At 40.1% G+C, this 20261-nt stretch overlaps 1 protein-coding gene across 3 annotated transcripts in view; it reads right to left on the bottom strand.

Annotated features, from left to right (window-relative positions):
* USP47 (ubiquitin specific peptidase 47) overlaps nt 1-16626 on the bottom strand; it is a 54961-nt gene extending 38335 nt beyond the window's left edge. For all 3 annotated transcript variants that reach the window (XM_031050364.2, XM_031050366.2, XM_031050365.2), the window contains exon 1: nt 16523-16626. In XM_031050364.2, coding sequence (XP_030906224.2) covers nt 16523-16561 — 39 coding nt within the window. In that variant the 5' untranslated portion in view covers nt 16562-16626. The remainder of the gene's footprint in view (nt 1-16522) is intronic.
* Nucleotides 16627-20261: the final 3635 nt, after the last annotated feature.

The following is a 20261-nucleotide window of genomic DNA, read 5'->3' as shown; positions in this document are numbered from 1 at the left end:
GAAAACAAGAGGAAGAGGTTTTCATATCATCACTTCAAGCTCATATTTTGCTTTGACATGATCATAAATCCTGTTGAGGTACAAGTTCACCTTTTGTGATTTTTAGGAAAGCAAACCAGATCTACAAGCTTCCAATTAATCTTGGAAGCAGACCATTAAGCAAATAGCAACCAAGCCACCAACTTTCTTCTACTAAATCCACTGCTTCATGAGTCATAGGAGAAATTCTTCTGCCTCAACAAAGAAAATTAATGTTGCCAAATGGCTACTAGAGAAAATAAAGAGATTTTAAACAGCAATTTCAATATACCTGAAATAACAAAAAAAAATCTTGAATGAAGGTAGCAGTGGATTAGCACTAAAATTTTATGGACCCAGGTAACTCAAGAAAATTATGTTTTCCCAACATCTTCCAAAACTGGAAATCCAGGAAGACAAAAATGTCAGCACAAACAATTAATTCTCTCAATTATCCAAAGCTGTAGAACAGTAAGGAATAACTAATATTTAAATACAGGTCACACATGAAAGTATCAGGTCAGTAAAAGGAAGTATTAGTGCCTAAGGACTTGGCCTTCTCAACTTGTAACACACAACACATTAGAAATACGTGTCAGAGCACCCAAATCTCAGTTCATAACTAGAGAGCACATAACCTAGAAAGCAAAAAAAAATACATGCAATATGCATGATTTTCAGTGGATATAAACACTAAGAAACAGCAAGAACTGTGTTCACACTAAAACAGTAAGCCATGTCATAAGCATCTTCTGGAGAATAAAGAACTGCAAAGAATATCTAAACTTAAGCATCCCTTTATTTCTACATGACCAAACTCACAACAAAGGTGACTACCACAGAAGTGGTATAGTACTTCATGAGAGCTTTTACATTACCAAATCTTTTTAAAAGTATAAAAACATCCCAGCCAGTGCTGCATCCCTTCATTTTACAAGATTTCAAGATCAGCTGACAGTCTTCATACAACTATACAATACAAAGCTAGGCAACTGCAGCTTCTAATCCGATCATCATCAGAAAAAAAAAAGTTGTCAGAGAAGGAAAAATAACCCCCCTCCCAAGCTATATTATGTTAGTTTGCTTTAGACTGTGATTCTTCTTAAGACTTCAAAGTCCAATTTCTGCTAGTTTATAAAATGTAATGTCCTGTGTAGAAATATTCAGTAACTGCATGCTCAGAAAGATTCAAGGCACCATTTCCACCAAATCTACAACACTGCATCTTCCTACATTCAATCTCTATACTAGAGACTTTTAAGCTTATGAACTACTTTCCAAGACGACAGACAAAACTATTCCTGAAACATTAACCACACATTAAGAAAAAAAACAACTAAAAAAATAAAACCCACAATTCAGAAGTCAATTTGATGTATTATTTCCTCACTTTCATCCATAGGGAGACAGAAAGCTTTACTTATATAAACTACACTTAAATTTTACGAGTGATTATGCTTCGTGGCTTCTTTGCTTTATATTTCCCAGCTCAGCTTCATTCCTCAATTTTATTGAGGTTTTTTGGCTAAACATCAAGCACACAATTTTTTTTCTTTCATTGTGTGGTTACAAAAGAGAAGATGAAGCTCACTCAGTGGTCTGTTTTCTTGATTCTTCTGGAGAAGACAAGCAGCATCTAAACCCCATCATACGAGCAACCTACACTTACGACTCAGATTCCTCAGCAACAGTCGAGGTTTGCTTTGGTGGAAGCCCGCCCTCCCACAGTGTGGAGAAATCAAAAAGCATTTGTTACTATTCATATAGCTTCATCAAGGAAAATATGTAAGTTAACTCAGATTTCATTATTCTCACACTAATTTTATACTGATCCTACAACTTGAGCTGCTACTGTATATAAGCATGTCAGGAATATAAGTTCTCAGAGACTCAATTCCTTGTTGTCCTACCACCCTTACATAATCAGCACCTTAACTCCCCCCCTACCTCCTCTCTGCAGAAGGTACCAACAAGTTTAATTCCTCCTACTCACACTTTCTCCATCACCTTTGATAGTGAATTGGTCATGACTTACATTGGAGTTGCTACAGAAATAATAAGGTACACAATATCTGATGGAAGGAAGCAACATTAAGCAAACATAATATAGAAGATTACAGAAGATTTGCTGGTTGGGTTGCTGGATGTTCTGTGTAAAACAAATCCTCTCTTGCTTGTTCACAGATGTAATTCTCACAGACTGAACTGGTTTAACTCAAGGTTAGTATAGCAAAGGGTATTAAGACATCATTCGTGCTGCCACTGCTTCAAGCTGTTCATAGTAAAGAGATGAAGCAAAAATAACCTCAGTCCAACTCTATTCATGGCAAATATTCACACATACCTCCTGAACTATCAGACAACAATGCAAACATCTCCTTTGGGGCTACTTTACTATAAAAACAGCCTAAAAGGCAATACAGGTCAGTGATACACCTTTAAATTATTTTGACAGGCTGTTATCAAACTGAGCCCACAAAGTCAACACAAAATTTAATATATCAGATTATGTAATGGTTAACATTATGATAGCTACACAATTTTATTTTATTAAAAGCCCACACACCAGTGTAAAAGCGTGTAAACACATACTCAATTTGGAGCTTCTACTGTTAAGACTGCATTTAAAACATACACAACTTTGCATTCAAAAACATGCTCATGCTAAGAAATAACCAAAAGCTACATCATCATGCTGTTACTATGTATCTTGGTTATTTTATAAAGTTCATTTCATCTGTCTACCTGTGAAAATTTCTTCTTCATTTCAGCAAATATACTTTGTCTGCAACTCCAAAACATATCCTATAGTATATAAAAACAAAATTAACAAGTCAATCCTTTAAAGCAGTAAACTGGCTTTTTTTCCATAATCAGTTTTATAAGTAAAATATTATTACCAAGTTTGAAACCGCCACTAACAGAGTAACTTTTAAAGGAAAAGCCTTCAAATGTTCTAACAAGTGCCCATTATTTTAACATTTAAATTACCATAGGAGCAGTGTTACATACAAAGTTAAGTTGTAATACATGACAGACTACTTCATGAAGTAAAAAGCGAGTGGATAAGAAAATGTAAACAATTCAAGATACAAATTCATACTAACAAATTCCTTCACTGTATTTGAAGAGCTCTCCAGACAGAGCTAAATGTTTTACCTCAAATGGTTCAAGCACAAGATTAGCATAAAAATCATGTAGTTTATTATTGCTCTTACATATTATGAAGCTACCCAGTTTTGAATGAAACTGTTTCTTCCTGCCTATTTCATGCAGAAAGGTTTTTCTTAATATCAACTGATTTTGAAGTATGCAGCTGAATGTAAGCAAAAGATGAAGTTACTGACTTCTTATTCCTAATATTCTTAAAGAAAGCTTGCCTTAATCTCTGTTGTACCTCAAAAACACAACCATAAACACTACCTGTACAAAACTCTTTTTCTGACTATGGACAAACATCAACTAGTTTCTGAATCTGAAGCACTGCACTTTTCCAGAAAGGAAAAACAGGAAGCGAGAATGAAGATGCTAATAACATCACTGCTGTTTCCCAAATTTCTTTAACTGTGCCCTCAGTCAAAATTATCAAAACACAGACATTGACATAATCTTTACTGACATGCCCTGTTTGCCCCACCAAATGACCTACAAAAAAAGCCCCAATTAGACCACTGCATTTAACTTCTAAGCAGGATGACACATAAGGTGAGATTTCTTTCTTTGCAGAGAACCAAAATTCCAGTTTTGAAGTTTCAGTGATCCCAGATTAGTAACTACCTATCAATTGTTTTTTTTACACACCAGTCTGCAATTTCAGATTTGACAGAGGCTTTAAGAATTAAAAAAAAAAAACAACCCAAAAAACAAACCAAGAAGACAAACCAGAAAACAAACACCACCCAATGTTTTGCTGGTTATTAGTTTTACCTGCTCTCAACTGAAAGCTACATACATTTTGCTACAGTGACTTAAAGGTTATGAGTCCTGGAAACTGCCAATTTATAATTTTATGATAGTCATCAAGTACATTGTCCTGTCCCAAAGATTTAAGTCTTCCCATTTTCCTTGTAATCAGCGCCTCCAAGGAGGCCTTACTTAATCCTGAATTCCTTCTCTCCTGAGACAGACAAATTAAGTCCAAAGGGTATATGCAATTTTCAGATGTGTTGTTTTACTCGGTGACTGCAGGAGGGTGGAAAGGAGGACAGGCTTCAGGCATCACCTTAACTGGACAGAAATACTGACAGATTGCTTCTTTTATAAGAATTCTCTTATGCTGTGTTCCCACCTCTTAATTTCTTAGTAAAAGATTGTTAGAGGATTTTCAAGAGTTATTTCACTCTAAGCAAATTCTGACTTGCAAAAGCTGGTTTTCAATATTCCATGTAACACAAACAAATCAAACTTGCGCATGATACTGTTTATGTGATTCAGGAATTTTAGAAGTAACTAAGAGCCTTTAGCTGCTCTGACAAGGCCAACTACAAAATCACACAGACATGTCAATCTTAAATGCAGCATTCCCTACTTTTCCATTAAAGCAGTCACTCTACCACTCTATGAATATACTTTACAACAACCACCAGTTTAACTCTACAAGTTACAAAAAAATCTCCTTTCACCACGGATATTTATGCTTTAAAGTGCAATTAAGAAAACAAAGATCCCAATATACATGAAATTTCACTCTAACAAAAATTACTCTGGAATTCACCAACCTAATTATTTATTACAACTCACAAAATAGTTGAGCATATTAACTATATAGTTCAAGGGTTTCAAACTGACACACATGGTATCCACAGGTACAAACAAAAATATCCTATTGTCTTTTCCTCAGAAGAGATAAGAGCAACTAATCAGGTAGCAAGCACATCTGTTCTGTACCCGTGAGAAGTCCTCAAAGCTAGATGTTGTTACTTTACCATACCATGACATAGGTCACATGCCACCAGCAGCTTAGTAAAGTTAAGTTGCAGATCCTCAACTCCATACCCATCTAAAAAAGCAAATGCAGACTGCTGCTTAAGGCTACAATTTAGGAAATCATCCTATGATTATTTTACCACAGAAGTCTTCTCAAGCAATGTCAAAATATTACCCTTTTAAAAATATTGAAACATTGACACTTTCATCCCAAATCTCTCAATCTTTTACACTCTATCATTTCTAGAATAGGTGATGACAGATCTAAACCTGCATGTACACTTCTGATTATGTGTTAAACCAGACTTGCAAAAGACCCTTTATAATACAAACATGCAATCAACACACAGGCAGACATTTGAGAGGGCCATTCTACAAAAGCATATACCTCATTTAACTTTCTAAAAAGTAATTTTCATAATTTTACATGAAAGATCTGCGTATATATGTTCCACAGTTTAAAGCATAAAGACTACCAGGGACTGAAGGAATTCAAGCTGTAATTCAGTATACACTAACAAAGGAAGCATTGGTGTTAGTGCCATCTGCAAGACTGAGACATTAGCTTTGACCATATATGTTCTGTATTTGTTGAAAATAGAGGAACAAAAAATAAGTGTTAATAGATCTGTCAAGACAATATTCAGATGCAGGACTGTAGTGGTTTTAAAACTGCATTTAGATGTGGCTTGTTATTTCTCAGTTCTAAATCAGTGAATTCACTAAAATTCTATAGCAGCATTTTACTAACCTTATGAGGACAAACCACTACAAACATATTACATTCACATGATGCAAGATTCTCACAAGATTTTAACTCCCACTTCAGTTCTTTTATAAAATTATTTTCAGAAATTGCACGTGAAGCCTAAAGCCAAGTTCAAACTTCATGTCGATTCTACCCAATGTTTCCAAGTCACACTATTTCCAATAGGCAAAAATACCAACAGCATGAATCACAGGTAAAATCACAAGTTTCAGGTCAAGAGTCTGAATAACAGATGTGCGCAGTTTAACTGCTAAGTTAATGGCCTACTGAGGCTTAAACTGATCACCTACATGTCCACACCCTATAAATAATTCTCACAAAACACTCCAATAGAGAGGGATGACAATGGGATCAGCAGCAAGTGGCAAGGGCAGACATGCTTACTTTCATAAACCTACTTGGATTACTAAGCCTATGACACCAATTCTCAAGCTTCATGTGCCCTCAGCAATTTAAGACTATCATACAAGATGCACACAAGTGACTACTGCCTATCACATTACTGCTGGTCAAACTTTGTGATGGACATTCCAAGTCTGTGTAATTGGATGTGCATTTCCAACAACTACAAGTATAAAGTAGAATTCAGTAGCTTCAATTGCAAAGAAGCAGGCTGCACTTTTATCTTTTACTCCTGAAGAATCATTGCAATAGAAACATTCAGATATTAATTATGGTTCAAATGAACAGAAGTTTGCTTCAACATTCTCAGCCTTTTCATCTATCCACTTACAGAAATTGATATTCTTTAAAAGAACAAAATTGATGCCTGAATGAGATACTTCCATTAAGACCACTGCAATTAAAAAATAATTATGATATCTTTACACCTGTCCATCATATTTGAAAAAAACATGGCAGTCAGGTGAAGTTCCCAATGACTGGAAAAAGGGAAACATAATCCCCATTTTCAAGAAGGGAAAAATGGATGACCCGGGGAATTACAGACCAATCAGTCTCATCTCTGTGCCTGGCAAAATCCTGGAGCAGCTCCTTCTGGAAGGCATGCTAGGGCACATGAAAAACAAGGTGCTTGGTGACAGCCAGCATGGCTTCACTAAGGGGAAATCCTGCCTGACCAATTTGGTGGCCTTCTATGGTGAGGCTACAGAACAGATGGACAGGGGTAGAGCAGTTGATGTCATCTACCTGGACTTGAGCAAAGTGCTGGACACTGTCCCACATGACATCCTTGTCTCTAAATTGGAGTGTCATCAATTTGATAGGTGGACCACTTGGTGGATAAAGAAATGGCTGGATGGCCATGCGCAGAGTTGTGGTCAACGGTTCAATGTCTGGCTGGAGACCAGTAACAAATGGTGTCCCTCAGGAATCAATCTCAGGACCAGTCTTTTTCAACATCTTTGTCGGTGACATGGAGAATGGGATTGAGTGCGCCCTCAGCAATTTTGCCAATGACACCAACCTGTGTGACTCAGTTGATACACAGGAGGGAAGGAATGCCATCCAGAGGGACCGTAACACGCCTGTGAGGTACGCTGATGCCAACCTCATGAAGTTTAAGCTTGCCAAGTGCAAGGTCCTATACCTGGGTAGGAGCAATCCCAGGCACAGCTACAGGCTGGGCAGAGAATAGATTCAGAGCAGCCCTGTGCAGAACAACTTGGGGGTGCTAGTCATTGAGAAACTGAACATGAGCCGTCTTCAGTGTCCGCTCGCAGCCTAGTAAGCCAACCGTATCCTGGTCTGCATCTAGAGGAGCATGACCAGCAGGTTGAAGGAGGTGATCCTGCCCCTATACTCTGATCTCGTGAGACCTCACTTGGGAATACTGTGTGCAGTTCTGGTGTTCTCAACAAATAAAGGACATGGCACTATTGGAACACGTCCAGAGAAGGGTCACGAGGATCATCAAGGGTCCAGAGCACCTCCCGTATGAAGACAGGCTGAGAAAGCTGGGGCTGTGGAGACCTCACAGCAGCCTTCCAGCATCTGAAGGGGGCCTATAGAGATGCTGGGGAGGGACTATTCATTAGGGACTGTAGTGATAAGACAAGGGGTAAGCGGTTCAAACTGAAACAGGGGAAGTTTAAATTGGATATAAGGAAGAAGTTTTTTTACTGTGAGAGTGGTGAGGCACTGGAATGGGTTGCCCAGAGAAGTTGTGAATGCTCCATCCCTGGCAATGTTCAAGGCCAGGCTGGACAGAGCCTTGGGTGACATGGTTTAGTGTGATGTGTCCAGGCCCATGGCAGGGGGGTTGGAGCTAGATGATTTTAAGGTCCTTTCCAACCCTAACTTTCTATGATTCTGTACAATTACATAAGCATACCTATGTATTCTGGAGCTCAGCATGTAAGACTGATGAATTGACAAGTTACTAATAACACTTCACACATACATAGAGGTCTTAAAACTCCAAACATGGCAATGTTTCGGTTATACAAGCAGTTAAAGCTTGAATAGCTGCAGCTGCTGCCAGAAGTGGTTATCTTGCTCCACCTGGTTATTTCCACCCCAACACCGTTCCTTTTCTTGTGCTGGTACAAATGGTCATGCAACTACATGTTGAGAGGGCTCAGATACTTAATCCTTCTTAAAATTAATAATTTCTGGTTGGTTTTTCAGGGAGTTAGCTTTAACCTGAGTCAATCCTCCAGCTTCTCAACAGAATTCCTAATTCTCCTGGAAAAGGACCAACTGATATAACAGTCACAGCAGAGGAGAAGTATTTTAAAAGCATGTATTATATGGACTAGTACTTCAATTACTAACACCACCTTGTACATACTGCAACGTTCTTTGGTTTCCTGAATGACTGAAATGACACCTTCCACCTTTATTATGAGTCTCTGTGTATGTTATTGTTGCTCACAGGACAAGAGGATTAACCCCTCTTCTATCTTGAATGGCCAAGAATCACACAAATATAAATCCAGGCAGAAAGGGACCTTATGGATCATCTGGTCCAACCGTAAAAAGTGCGAGAAATGTCATTACTGTGGCAATGCTATTGTTTTGACACTCATGCCATGCTCACTCCATTTTCCAGCCTGTGTAGATACAGGATAACTGCTTCAGACGATGAAAGAAAGCAAGGGCCATATGGGGCGCACTGATGGCCTGACTAAGTGAACCCTAAAAATGCTTTGCTATGGTGGATGACCTAATGCAAAAAGGAGAAGAGGTACAAAATACAATTTTGGACCTCTGCGATCTTGTTCCTTTTGGAAAAAGGGGTACATGTTTTACTCTTTTCTCTGCCCCATGGAGATAATGGGTTCATCTGCTGTTTTCAAAGACCACCCCACCTCAGAAATCCTAACAAAATTTTAATTTTAAAAAATTCACATTTTTTAAATGGCTGTAATGTGTAAATGGCTGAAATGGATTTGCATGCCAGCTGTTAACTGTCACTCCTGTAGAATGCATATGGACAAATAATTTTTATAAAGGCTAATACTGCTAACCTTCTAAATATGTCCAAAAATAACATTATGCCCATGAAATAAAGAGTATGTTATCTTTCAGAGTTTGTTTCTGCTATTGGGGATTACTGGATTATTTGTAAAACGCATTTATAACAGAATGACAACAAGAAAAAATGTTTGTTTAGGGCCAGAAGTGCGTGCCTGTATTCAGGGTGTTCAAAAGACTACCGAAAATGATACATGGGGAGACCACATGCCAGGAAGCAGTTGAACTAGGGATCAAAACACTTACTCTTCAATTTTACAGAGGCTATTTTCCATCCAAGTTTTGTGCTTTGAAAGACTTAAAATGTCTCTCTTTAGAAAGTCTTGAAGAACCAGTCTTTTTACACCTATCTCCTAATGGTTTTTTAAATATGGTAAATTAAGGTGATAAAAGGTTAACGACTTCCTTTAAAAAAAAAAAAAGAAAAAAAAATTAATGTAGCAACTATCAGTAACCAAGAGTACAAGTATTTCCTGGTCATTCCTACAGATGACACAAGTGGTCTAACAGTTTCCTGTTATTAAATTAAGGGGTAACAAAGAATACAGCAGCAAAAGATTGAGTTTTAAAATCTAAATAGTTTTAACCACTGGACATTTTGCATAATTCACCCTTTCTTAAAGGTTATAATTTCAACTGATGTATTTTCTTTCATCCTATAACCCAGAATTGTTTAATTTCCAAGAGGTTTTGTAACCAGAGTATAATAATTGTGAGGATTAAATGAAGTTCGCTGTATTTGCAAACTATCTGCCAGCCTCTAGACATTCATTACATTACAAACTTTATATTCAGATCGGAAACAGCCTCATCTTTATAGAGACTGCATCTTCTCTCCGCCTTCTTAATTGCCACGCTCCTTAAAAAAACAACCAAAACCAAACTTCTCATTTTTATATACAAACCTATAATCACATAATTGGTTTTCCATGGAGAGCGACAGAAGCAGTGGATGTGCTTTCACATTTGTCCACTGTTCAAGTATGGAACTGCCATGAACTTTTTATAAATGTTTATCTATGCTGCTAATATTCTAAAGGACTTTCTGCTAGACCAAGTTAGAAATGCAGTGTTAGCATAAAAACAAATTAGAATCTGAGCAAAAATGGTAAGTTTTCTCTTTTTGGACAATTTTGAAATGAACGTTTACTTCACTATGAAATCACCATCTGACATGCATTAAAAAAAAAAACTCTTGTACAATTGAGAGATTAAAAAACGTGAATAGAGGTAATTTTAAACTGTCCACCTGCTGCTGGGGAAGGATAAAAAGAAGCTGAATAGCAAGGATAGGAAAAGAGGAGATGGCCTCAAGCTGCACCAGGGAGGTTTCTACTGGATATTAAGGTGAGTCAGCAGGGATTCCTTGTGTAGTTCTCTAGCAGTGCTGAGAATGACAGATAAAAGTTAGGGACATAAGCACCTATATGAAGCCTGGACATAAACTCTAGCTGCTACCACTACAGCAAAAGGCTCCAGGGAGAACATGGAACAAAAGCACAGTGTCTCCACATAAGGTATAGATACTACAAGGTATGTACGAGGAATGACACAGATATTCTTCCGTATGTTAATTAATAAAAATATTCTATTTATTAAATACATGTACCACTTTCAATTGTTATTTTTTTAATGACTTCATTGTTACTATCTCAACACAATATATACACAGATCAAAAAACACACCTGCCTCATTCCTTTAGCTCCTACAGTACTCACAGAATAACAGAATCTCAAGGGTTGGAAGGGATTTCGAAAGATCATCTAGTCCAACCCCTAGTAAAGGAGTGTGACCAGCAGGTTGAAGGAGGTGATCCTGCCCCTCTACTCTGATCTCGTGAGACCTCACTTGGGAATACTGTGTGCAGTTCTGGTGTTCTCAACAAATAAAGGACATGGCACTATTGGAACAAGTCCAGAGGAGGGTCACGAGGATCACCAAGGGTCCGGAGCACCTCCCGTATGAAGACAGGCTGAGAAAGTTGGGGCTGTTCAGCCTGGAGAAGAGAAGGCTGCATGGAGACCTCACAGCAGCCTTCCAGTATCTGAAGGGGGCCTATAAGGATGGGGAGGGACTCTCCATTAGGGACTGTAGTGATAAGACGAGGGGTAAGGGGCTCAAACTGAAACAGGGGAAGTTTAAATTGGATATAAGGAAGAAGTTTTTTTACTGTGAGAGTGGTGAGGCACTGGAATGGGTTGCCCAGAGAAGTTGTGAATGCTCCATCCCTGGCAATGTTCAAGGCCAGGCTGGACAGAGCCTTGGGTGACATGGTTTAGTGTGAGGTGTCCAGGCCCATGGCAGGAGGTTTGGGACTTGATGATCTTAAGGTTATTTCCAACCCTAACCTATGATTCCAAGTATATTTCTCACACAGCTTCAAAACTATAGGGCATTCAACCATCCTATGCTTCCTCTTTAAAGGGCCTTCATCACATGTGATTATTGAGAAGACACATGCAGCACAGTAACTAGCTCTAAGCTATTCACAGAACTGTTAATCTAAAAATAATCTGTCTTCATTTTTCAGACGCACTTAAAGTATCCTTGTGGTCACAATCTCAAAGATTAAAATTACTCAAGTGATTTTTTACTAGTTTATATTAATTTTTTTTAACATGGCCACCATGCTCTTTTTAGGAGTTATTTCATCCATTAATGCTGTGATTTGCTCAGTGCAGCCTGATTATATGTCAAGCACTGCAGAAACCAAAGAAATACTATACACTTCACAGTGGCTGAAACCATGACCAAGTTGGCTACACTTTTATTAGAAGTTTACAAAAAAAAATCAGACTTCCTAGTATGTTCAATTATCAGTTCTCTAGATAACTACTTCACAGCTTAGGAAAAAGCTCATTACTACTTTGAAAAACAGTGTGATTTGGAAACATTAATCACCAGTGACCCACAAAACACTAGAGAAAACTGCATTTCTTGTTTGTGGTGATGTTCTAAATGTATTACTGAAGCAAAGTGTGAATGTAAGGGGGGGCCTGGGGGAGAGATGTGATGTTATTTAGTTGTTTAATTATTCTCCTGAATAATAACTTTAGGTAGCAGCATTTAAAGACTAAGGTTCCAGTACCAACTACTACCTAAGAGATAGCTGGTACCTCCCAGACAAAAACTTTACACTATATGATTTCAAGGTGCTATTAATTATTCTGATTATCTTATACAACAGATTAAATAGCCAGATGTATATACAAGTGGAACTAAACTGCAACTAAGAAGCCCAGTGGCTGAACGAAGCAGGGAAAGATCTTGCATTCTACTCTCATGCCTCATTCACCAAACTAAATTACTGAATATCATTCAGAAGGCGCCTGTTTGCAAGGACCAAATAACTTGGTGGAAATCTGGGTGGAGTTTCTGTTTGTTTCCTAACTTGGATTTCAAGACTATCTTCTTGGTCAGTGAAGGAGACAGTTTCTCTACTTGTCACAATCATTCCTTTATGTTCTTCAACACAGCACAAGAGAAGGCAAACAGGAAAAACTGATAAATCACACAAGCTGTAACCACTTGTAGAATCTTTTAATACATAGGAATGAAAGAACAAGGATGCCATCAGCACTGAATAGCATCCCTTTACTAAACAGAATTGAAAAATATCTTAACCAGATTCCTGCTCTCCTAATGAAGTCAGTGTGATACCCATCAAGAAATGTATTTTATTTGTTCAAGATTAAAATGGATTCATTAATATAGTGATGAAAAGACTCACATTAGTTAGCTGAGAACTTGAACCATCATCTTTGATGTAATAGCAGCAAGTAGAAACCATATATATTTATTCTGACAGGTGTACTTTTGGATGCTGGAACACATTGAGAAAGAATCTGCACAACAGTTATTTAGTTTGTGGCACAGATACTTCAAAAGCCTTCTGGCAGAACATACTTTTTGTACTCTGACCGATTCTGGGCAATATTCACTAAGCTCTGATGCATCCTGATTTTCAATGAAAGTCTTACTAAAGTTCACTTACATTACAAGTAATCAAACACATTAATCTAACTTTCTCATCAACTGTGTTGATTAAACAACTCTGCTGCTTTGTATTTGGGGTAGATTTGCATAAAGTTTCAAGTCTACTTCACTAAGAAACACTGACATCCATAGTGCTTTCTCTTCTAATAGCACCATTTTCTTCTTATTTTAATTATTATCTTACTTACACTATTCCCCTCCCCAGAGTTACTGGGTTTTACTAAACAAACGGGGAAATTGACACCTAACAACAAAACAATTTTTAGAGAACATGCTTAGCTTTCACTACAGGCATGCAGCAATGTCCTGTATGTTACTCAACGCCTTCTGGGTTTTTTTCTAGATACAAAAGACATCTAAATGAATAACTTATCTTTCAGATTAAGAAATTACAGGAAATGAGGACTGGAAGGGAAAGGAACATGGACCAGTTCACAATAAGTGCCAGATCTAGTGAAAAGGGATTCTCACTGCCCCAACCATAATGAATTACTGGGCAGAAAATTACAGGAACAGTTGGGAAACCTATGTAACATTTGAAAGAAAAATTTTCATGAAACTAATGAAAGATTCTCTAAGTGCAGCAGTGAAACTACTAGTATTTTGTATCCATGAAAACATGCTATTACTCTTTACAAAAGTTAAAGAAAAAAAACACACAATATACTTTAAAAACTGCAATCTGAGCTCCTATCAGCATATAGATATGTATACATACAAACACAAACTGAAGACTTGTAAACAACGTAATACCTATGTTTCTCTTCTTAAAACAGAGGCTGATGATATTACAAGCATCTCCTACTACAATATCTACCATGTATCACGTGAACTTGTCGACAAGAACCAAAATCCTTTTCCCATTCGCTCTTTTAGATGAGTAGTCATTCCCCAGCTCAGCCTGAAGCAACAGTATTGCACTTCTTCTTGCTCCTTTACACTGGAATTCAAATGAAAAACTCAGCTGTGTACTCATTTTTAACAGACATTGGTTTACACACCGGTTTAGTCTTTGAGACAGCACAAGACAGGGAGCTATTCAAGCAACAGCACTCAGCCTGTTGGGAAGGGACAAAACCCATGAACTACAATCCTTTATCCATCCCTAAAGGGCAGAACTGAAACTCCAAATGAATGACATAATAGGAATATTTAAAAGGCTGTTGAGAATTCAGAGACCTGCAGAATTCTGTTTACCCATAACTGACAGTGTTCTCTGCAATGAGACTATTAATGAATCTCAGAATGACTTAATGTGAATGCTGTAGCATAACATTTGTTAAAGTTCCTATCACTGAAATTGAAATCAGGATATACTGAAAAACATCGGGAAAGTTGAAGCTAAACTTCTAGTGCAACAGAAATATATCTAACCAGATGGGCTTAACATCAATAATTAATCTTTTCTTCCTCCTCAATTTGATTTTGCTTCTAGTCTGTTCAGTTTTGTTTACTTACAGAATGCATAGGGGTACAGTAAAGAACTTAAGAAAATTTGGTGAGAAAAAGCAAACTCACACTAGTGCTATCTATGTACAAAGTTTACAGATTTCACACTGTGTGTTTAAGATATCCATATTTATAACAGCATGTATTCATCTTCCTTTAGCCATACTTCCACTCCCTACAGATAAAAGTGCATTCAAAATCCTAGCCCAAGCAGTCAGTTAAAAATACACATCTGAATCATACGTATATACTGAATACAACTTTAAAGCCAAGAGGGATACTATTAATAAATATAACTAAAAAAACAGCCTCAGCTTGCTGCTTTTATTAATCACCTTGTCAGTTCCAGTTAACTACAACTAACACCACAAGGCTTCTCCTGCCAATTTCCTTCATGTTTTAGTTTTAAAATTAAATATTTTAGTATACGAGGTAGTATCTTCTATCCCTAGTCTTATGCCCTTTGAGTTTTGTTTTGTTTTTTTTGGGTTTTTTTGACACCCCATCCCTTGTCTGAAGCTCCTGGAGATTTCCCCTTCTTGTAAAAAGTCTTATCATAGTCCTTTAAACCTTAGGATTTTAAGAAAGCAAACAGGTAAAGTTACCTTTGTCCTACATACACCCTGTACTTACCTATACAAGAGCATACACAAAAATTTGTTTCTAAAATTCTGCTTTCACCAGTCTGCTCAAAGATATCACTTAAGGATGAGCTCCCCATTTTGCTAAACTCTACAAAATTGAAGTCCTTGCCTCAGAAAGCTTCCTGTATGAATACATGATGGAACAGGTAGATGTAACAAAACACTGACATTTGACAAAAAAAAACAGGAAGGGGTTAACTTATTAGAACAGTAACACTGTCTGAAAAGCTGGCTGAACATGGAAGTGCACCTGCTCACGAAATAGTTTCTGCTACTACTACTCTACAAATAACTGTTTCCAAATATTTAACGCCATCACTCAAAGATGTTCTGAACATCTGTCCTCTGAACAGTACAGCTCTTACTTGACACGTGTCATTTGCCTATCGCTGCAGGACAGAGCCTCAGCCTTCCTCTTTCATGCAGGTTCTTATCTTTAGCCTATAGCAGAAAACAAGACTTCTCCCTTCTTCCTGCAGCAGGGAAGGGACGTGGGGCCCACAATAAAGGAAACTCATCGCCCTGCTGAGCCAGCCCACATTTTCCCCAGTACTTACCGCAAGCATTACTGCCCGATTTTTGCAGCACTTCACACCGGCGCCGGGCACGCACGGAGCCGCCCCCAAACTCGGCGACGGCCCCCCGGCTGCCATTTCGCAAGTCGGCCCTTTTCCCTCAACCAAGGACGTGCTCTGACACCCACAGACGGCCTCACCGCCAAGGCCTGCTCTCTCCTCTACCCCCTCCACTGAAGTCGCTCACCAGGGACCCCTGGTTCCTGCCGGCCAGAAGGCAGGCCGCCCTCCAGGAGAGCTCCGCACAACATCCCTCACACGGGGAGCGGCCCGACGAGAGGCCTAGCGCAGGCGCCGCCGGCCCGGCCCCCGCGCCACGCAGACCGGCCTCCCCACATACCGCCACAGACAGGTGCAGCTCTCCAGCCACCGCCGGGGCCCTGCGTAGCCGAGACTCGGCCTTGGCCTCCCCCACTAAACACGTAAAAACCTCCCCTTCTCCCCCTGCGCACCGGCCCGGCCCTCCGCGGGCCAAGGGCTGCCAGGCCCCCTCACAAAGACGAGCCCTTCCCCCCTCCCGACGGGCCTCAAAGGGAGACAGTGAAGCCGAGTCAGGCCGAGCCGGGCCTCCTCCACCCCCTCCTCGGCCAATCTCAGCACCTCGGGCCTCCCGCAAGCCGCAAGGAAGGCGGGCGCTGCCGCCGCTATCCCACCACCTGCGGCGTCCAGTATAAAGCCCCCCTGCTCCAGCCCTGCTCCACCTCACCTCTTTGGGGACGAGCTGGTTCTCTTCGCTAGGAACCATGGCCGGTGGCGCGGCGCTAAGCTCGCAGCAGGCTGAGCGTCGTCGTCAGCAGCGGGAGGCGGGGAGACGCCAGCTGCTCATCCTCCTCTGCCACCGCCCTAGCCGCTGAGGGCAGCGGCACAATCCCCGCCAATCAATGGGGAAAATGGCCACCGGCACCGCTCTCGCGAGAATCGAATAAACTCTGTCGCCGCGTTTGCGTTGCTTCGCTCGTGGCGTGTTAGGGTTTCTCAGCTGAGGTGCGCAGTTGTAGACCGAGTAGGAGGAGCGGTGTAGTAGTTGTAATTCCCGCAGGCAGTCAGGGCAGAGCTGCAAATGGTGCTCGACTTTCGTTTCCCATCTCCCTTCACGTTACCCTGCCTCAGAGAGCAGAGAAGTGAAATGCCGCCCGTGGAGACCAGATGAGGGGGAGAGTAGCAAGTGATTAAAACTGAATTGTGGTAGGTGAGCAGGTAGCGTGTCTGGAGAACATGGCCTGCAGGTGTGGGAGAGAGCTTTCCGTGGCTTCTGTCGGCGCGGGGAGCTCGCAGAAGTAGGGCTCTAGTGCTGGCCCCTTGTCCTGAGGTAATGGGAGGCCTAGGAGCCAGTCAGCCCTAGCGCCGTACTGGCCGCTTGCTTTCAGCCTGCTCTGCCACTGTGAGGGGCTCTCCTGGAGCTACGGGGCACACGGGCTGCGCTTTTCACTGTTCAACTCAGTTGTGAGGGAAAAACAAAAGCATACATGTAGATGTGACCAGCTTGGATGTGGGGTTAGGAGGCTTGAAAGAGTGGGAGAAGTAAGCACAACTGATGCTACTAATGAGCAGGCCCTCTTTTTGGTGGCCAGAAGTTGTGCTTTGAAGTTGTACTGTGAAGTTAGGCATATGCTTGCTTGTCTGCGAATTTAGGGTTAATGGTCTTCAAATGAAAGGTTATTGCTGTGGCATCGCTTAGCTGTTGATTTTTGTCTACAAGCTTAAATACATGTTTGTCATGCTACCTGAGGCACACTAAAAGCCAAATACCAATCCCTAGAATGTTTAAAATGCACATTAGTAGAAATGCAATTACACATTAATGTCTACTTCATTGCAGAATAATTCATAAGTGAAAAAAAATCTACTTGGTGAATGAAGAAGAGTGGTACATTTTTGTAAAACTATTTTTCTTGTTATGTTAGTGTCCTCTTGTGGAAAAATGCAGAATTGAGGATGCTTTCTGGGTTTATGTCCAAGAAATTTTGTGTTTGGGGTAATTTTCAAAACCCATTGTATTGAAGGTTTTTTTGAAATCTTTTGTGAATATTTAGTAAAATTAAATTATCTCCGGTTTAATGTTCAGAATACGTAACTTCTCAGATTCCTCTCAGTCACCTTGCTTTCTCAAAGGTGACAGAAATATCATGTTTTGAAGTCAGGATGTGTTATTAGTATGTTAGTGTACTATATTAACACTTTAAAAAGCACTTCAGAGAAGTCTTGGAAAAACAACATCAGTAGTTTTATTTTCATCTTTCAAGTTTCCTAAGGTAGGTGCCAAGTTTCCTTTTTTTCAGTTGTGCTCCTTAAGCTAAGCACAGATATACCCTCATTGAAAACTTAACTGGAAGTGGGTTTTTTAAGTGTATTTTTGGCCTGGTTTTCATGGCATAATATGCAATTATGTTGGCGTGTTTATCTAGGAAAGGTTGGGAGGCTCTCTGAGACAGGACCTCTTGCCCTCTAGTTTTAAAATATGTTGCACCTGAAAGCCCCTCACCTTAGACACTTGAGTTCTAATGTGATGAAATCAAGCATCAAGGCAGGATCCTGAAGAGTCCCTTGCCTTTAATGATGCTTTATGTTAAGCACAGGGTTGTGAAGATACCTCTCCACAAGAGGGAAAAACATGCAAACCAGTTATTTAAGAGGTAAGAAAGTATAGACTTAATGAACTTGTGTCTGTTAGAAAATAAGGTTTTTATTAGTGCCGATCAGCTGTGGTTTTGATTAAAAGATTTGGGATTTAGCCAGAGTTTTTTTGAGGGGAACTTTTGTAAGTAAGAAGAGGTATGATTACGAATAAATGAAAATTAGTGTCAACGTGTAGATATTTGAAGCACAGCTGCCTGGTGATCTTCTGTTTGGCAGTGTCCAAAGATCCATGAGATTAGTGAGCAAATACTTGAGTTGAAGAGAACTCAAGCCGTAAGAACAGAACTGTAATCTTGCAACAGACAGTTATACCATCATCAAAGCACTGTCTGGGGGCCTCCAACAGTGGTACATGACTGATGAGCCTGGTGTTACTTTCCTCCCCTCCTCACCCTTTTTTTTCTTTTTTTGGGGACATATACCTCAAAACCTCTGGAGCTTTGAAGATTCTTCCTCTGTTCTGTAAGGAATACAGAATTTGGTAATGAGAAGACTTGGGGGTATCACTTTTTGTGAAAAACTAAAGAATAAGGTATTGTTTATTAAGATATATGTTAGGTATATATATATGTTAAGCCCAATATAAAGGTTAGACAACAAAAGATATGAAATTGCTTATGCACACAGTTAACGGACACAGTTTATGCAAGATAAGATAAACCACAATCGCTTACACCAATTAAACCAGAAACCGTTTATGCAAACATAAGATGACCACAAGGTGTTACAGAAACTGGCTTGCAAGATGTTCCAGGAACTGGCAGAAATAAGACAAACCACTCCATATAAGGACATAAATGAAGGGTCAACTATGGAACAAAGGAGGAAGACTTCTTACTTCGGCCTCACCGACCACCGGGAGGCAGAGGTCGACCCCCTAGCAACAGCTGAAGCATGCGCAGAGTACCTCAACTACGTCATGAACACGGAAGTAAAAGATGTATAAGGGAGGGCTTTTTGAACTGCTCAGCACGGCAGTAGGCGGAGCGCAGACTCCCCTGCCGTCCAGCGCTGTCTTTGCTCATATTCTACTTGCTATAATTAATAAAATCCTAATTGGATTATGATCCGTTGTGGTCTCAATTTATAACAATTTCTGGTGCCGTGACTCGGATAAGGAACGGTGAGCTTTGGTCCTCTGGGGAGGCGCCCCGCGACATTTCGCGGCCCCGCGACCAACAGCTTACCTCAACCTTACCGACGAACCTAAATTCTAGAATAATGAGCAAAGGAAAAACCGGTAAAATCCCATAAAAATTCTGTGCACGGGAGTCCGGACGAAGACTCAGGACGCGTAAGTATTTTGCGAAATTCGCAGAGCGGAATTGTCCGCGGCGAAATTGTTCGCAGGTTTGCCGTTCGGGCGGGATTGGGTTTCCTGGAATATAACGAATGAGAGGTTCGATATACTGAACCAAGCGAGTGTGGACCCTTAAGTACTGCGTTTTCCATCTCCCGCGAGGGACTGGGCCAGGAACAAGGGGGAGCGAGTGAGTGTATATTTGTGGATATTCCAGAAGATGGGGGGCGAAGGGCAGCAAGCCTTCGACTCACATGAATACCCCTTAGATAATTGGAGAGATTTCCCTGAAACCCTAGGGAAAGATAAGCAAAAAATGATAGAATATTGTACTAAGATATGGGGAGGGAAGACGGGTCCCAGTAGAGGTCCCAGTCCCGGGGGCCCAGGTAGAGGTCCCCGGAGTAAGACAATGGGTCAGAGTAAGAGTCGTAATTATAACCCAGAAAAGGATCCAAGGAGAGATCCTAAGAATAAAGCAGGGAGCAGCCCACCGGATGCACCACCG

Source organism: Melopsittacus undulatus, chromosome 8 (assembly GCF_012275295.1).
Source record: "Melopsittacus undulatus isolate bMelUnd1 chromosome 8, bMelUnd1.mat.Z, whole genome shotgun sequence".
In the NCBI taxonomy this organism is placed as follows: Eukaryota; Metazoa; Chordata; class Aves; order Psittaciformes; family Psittaculidae; genus Melopsittacus; species Melopsittacus undulatus.
The sequence above is the reverse complement of the archived record's forward strand: the minus strand, read 5'-3'. Positions and strand labels throughout refer to the sequence as shown.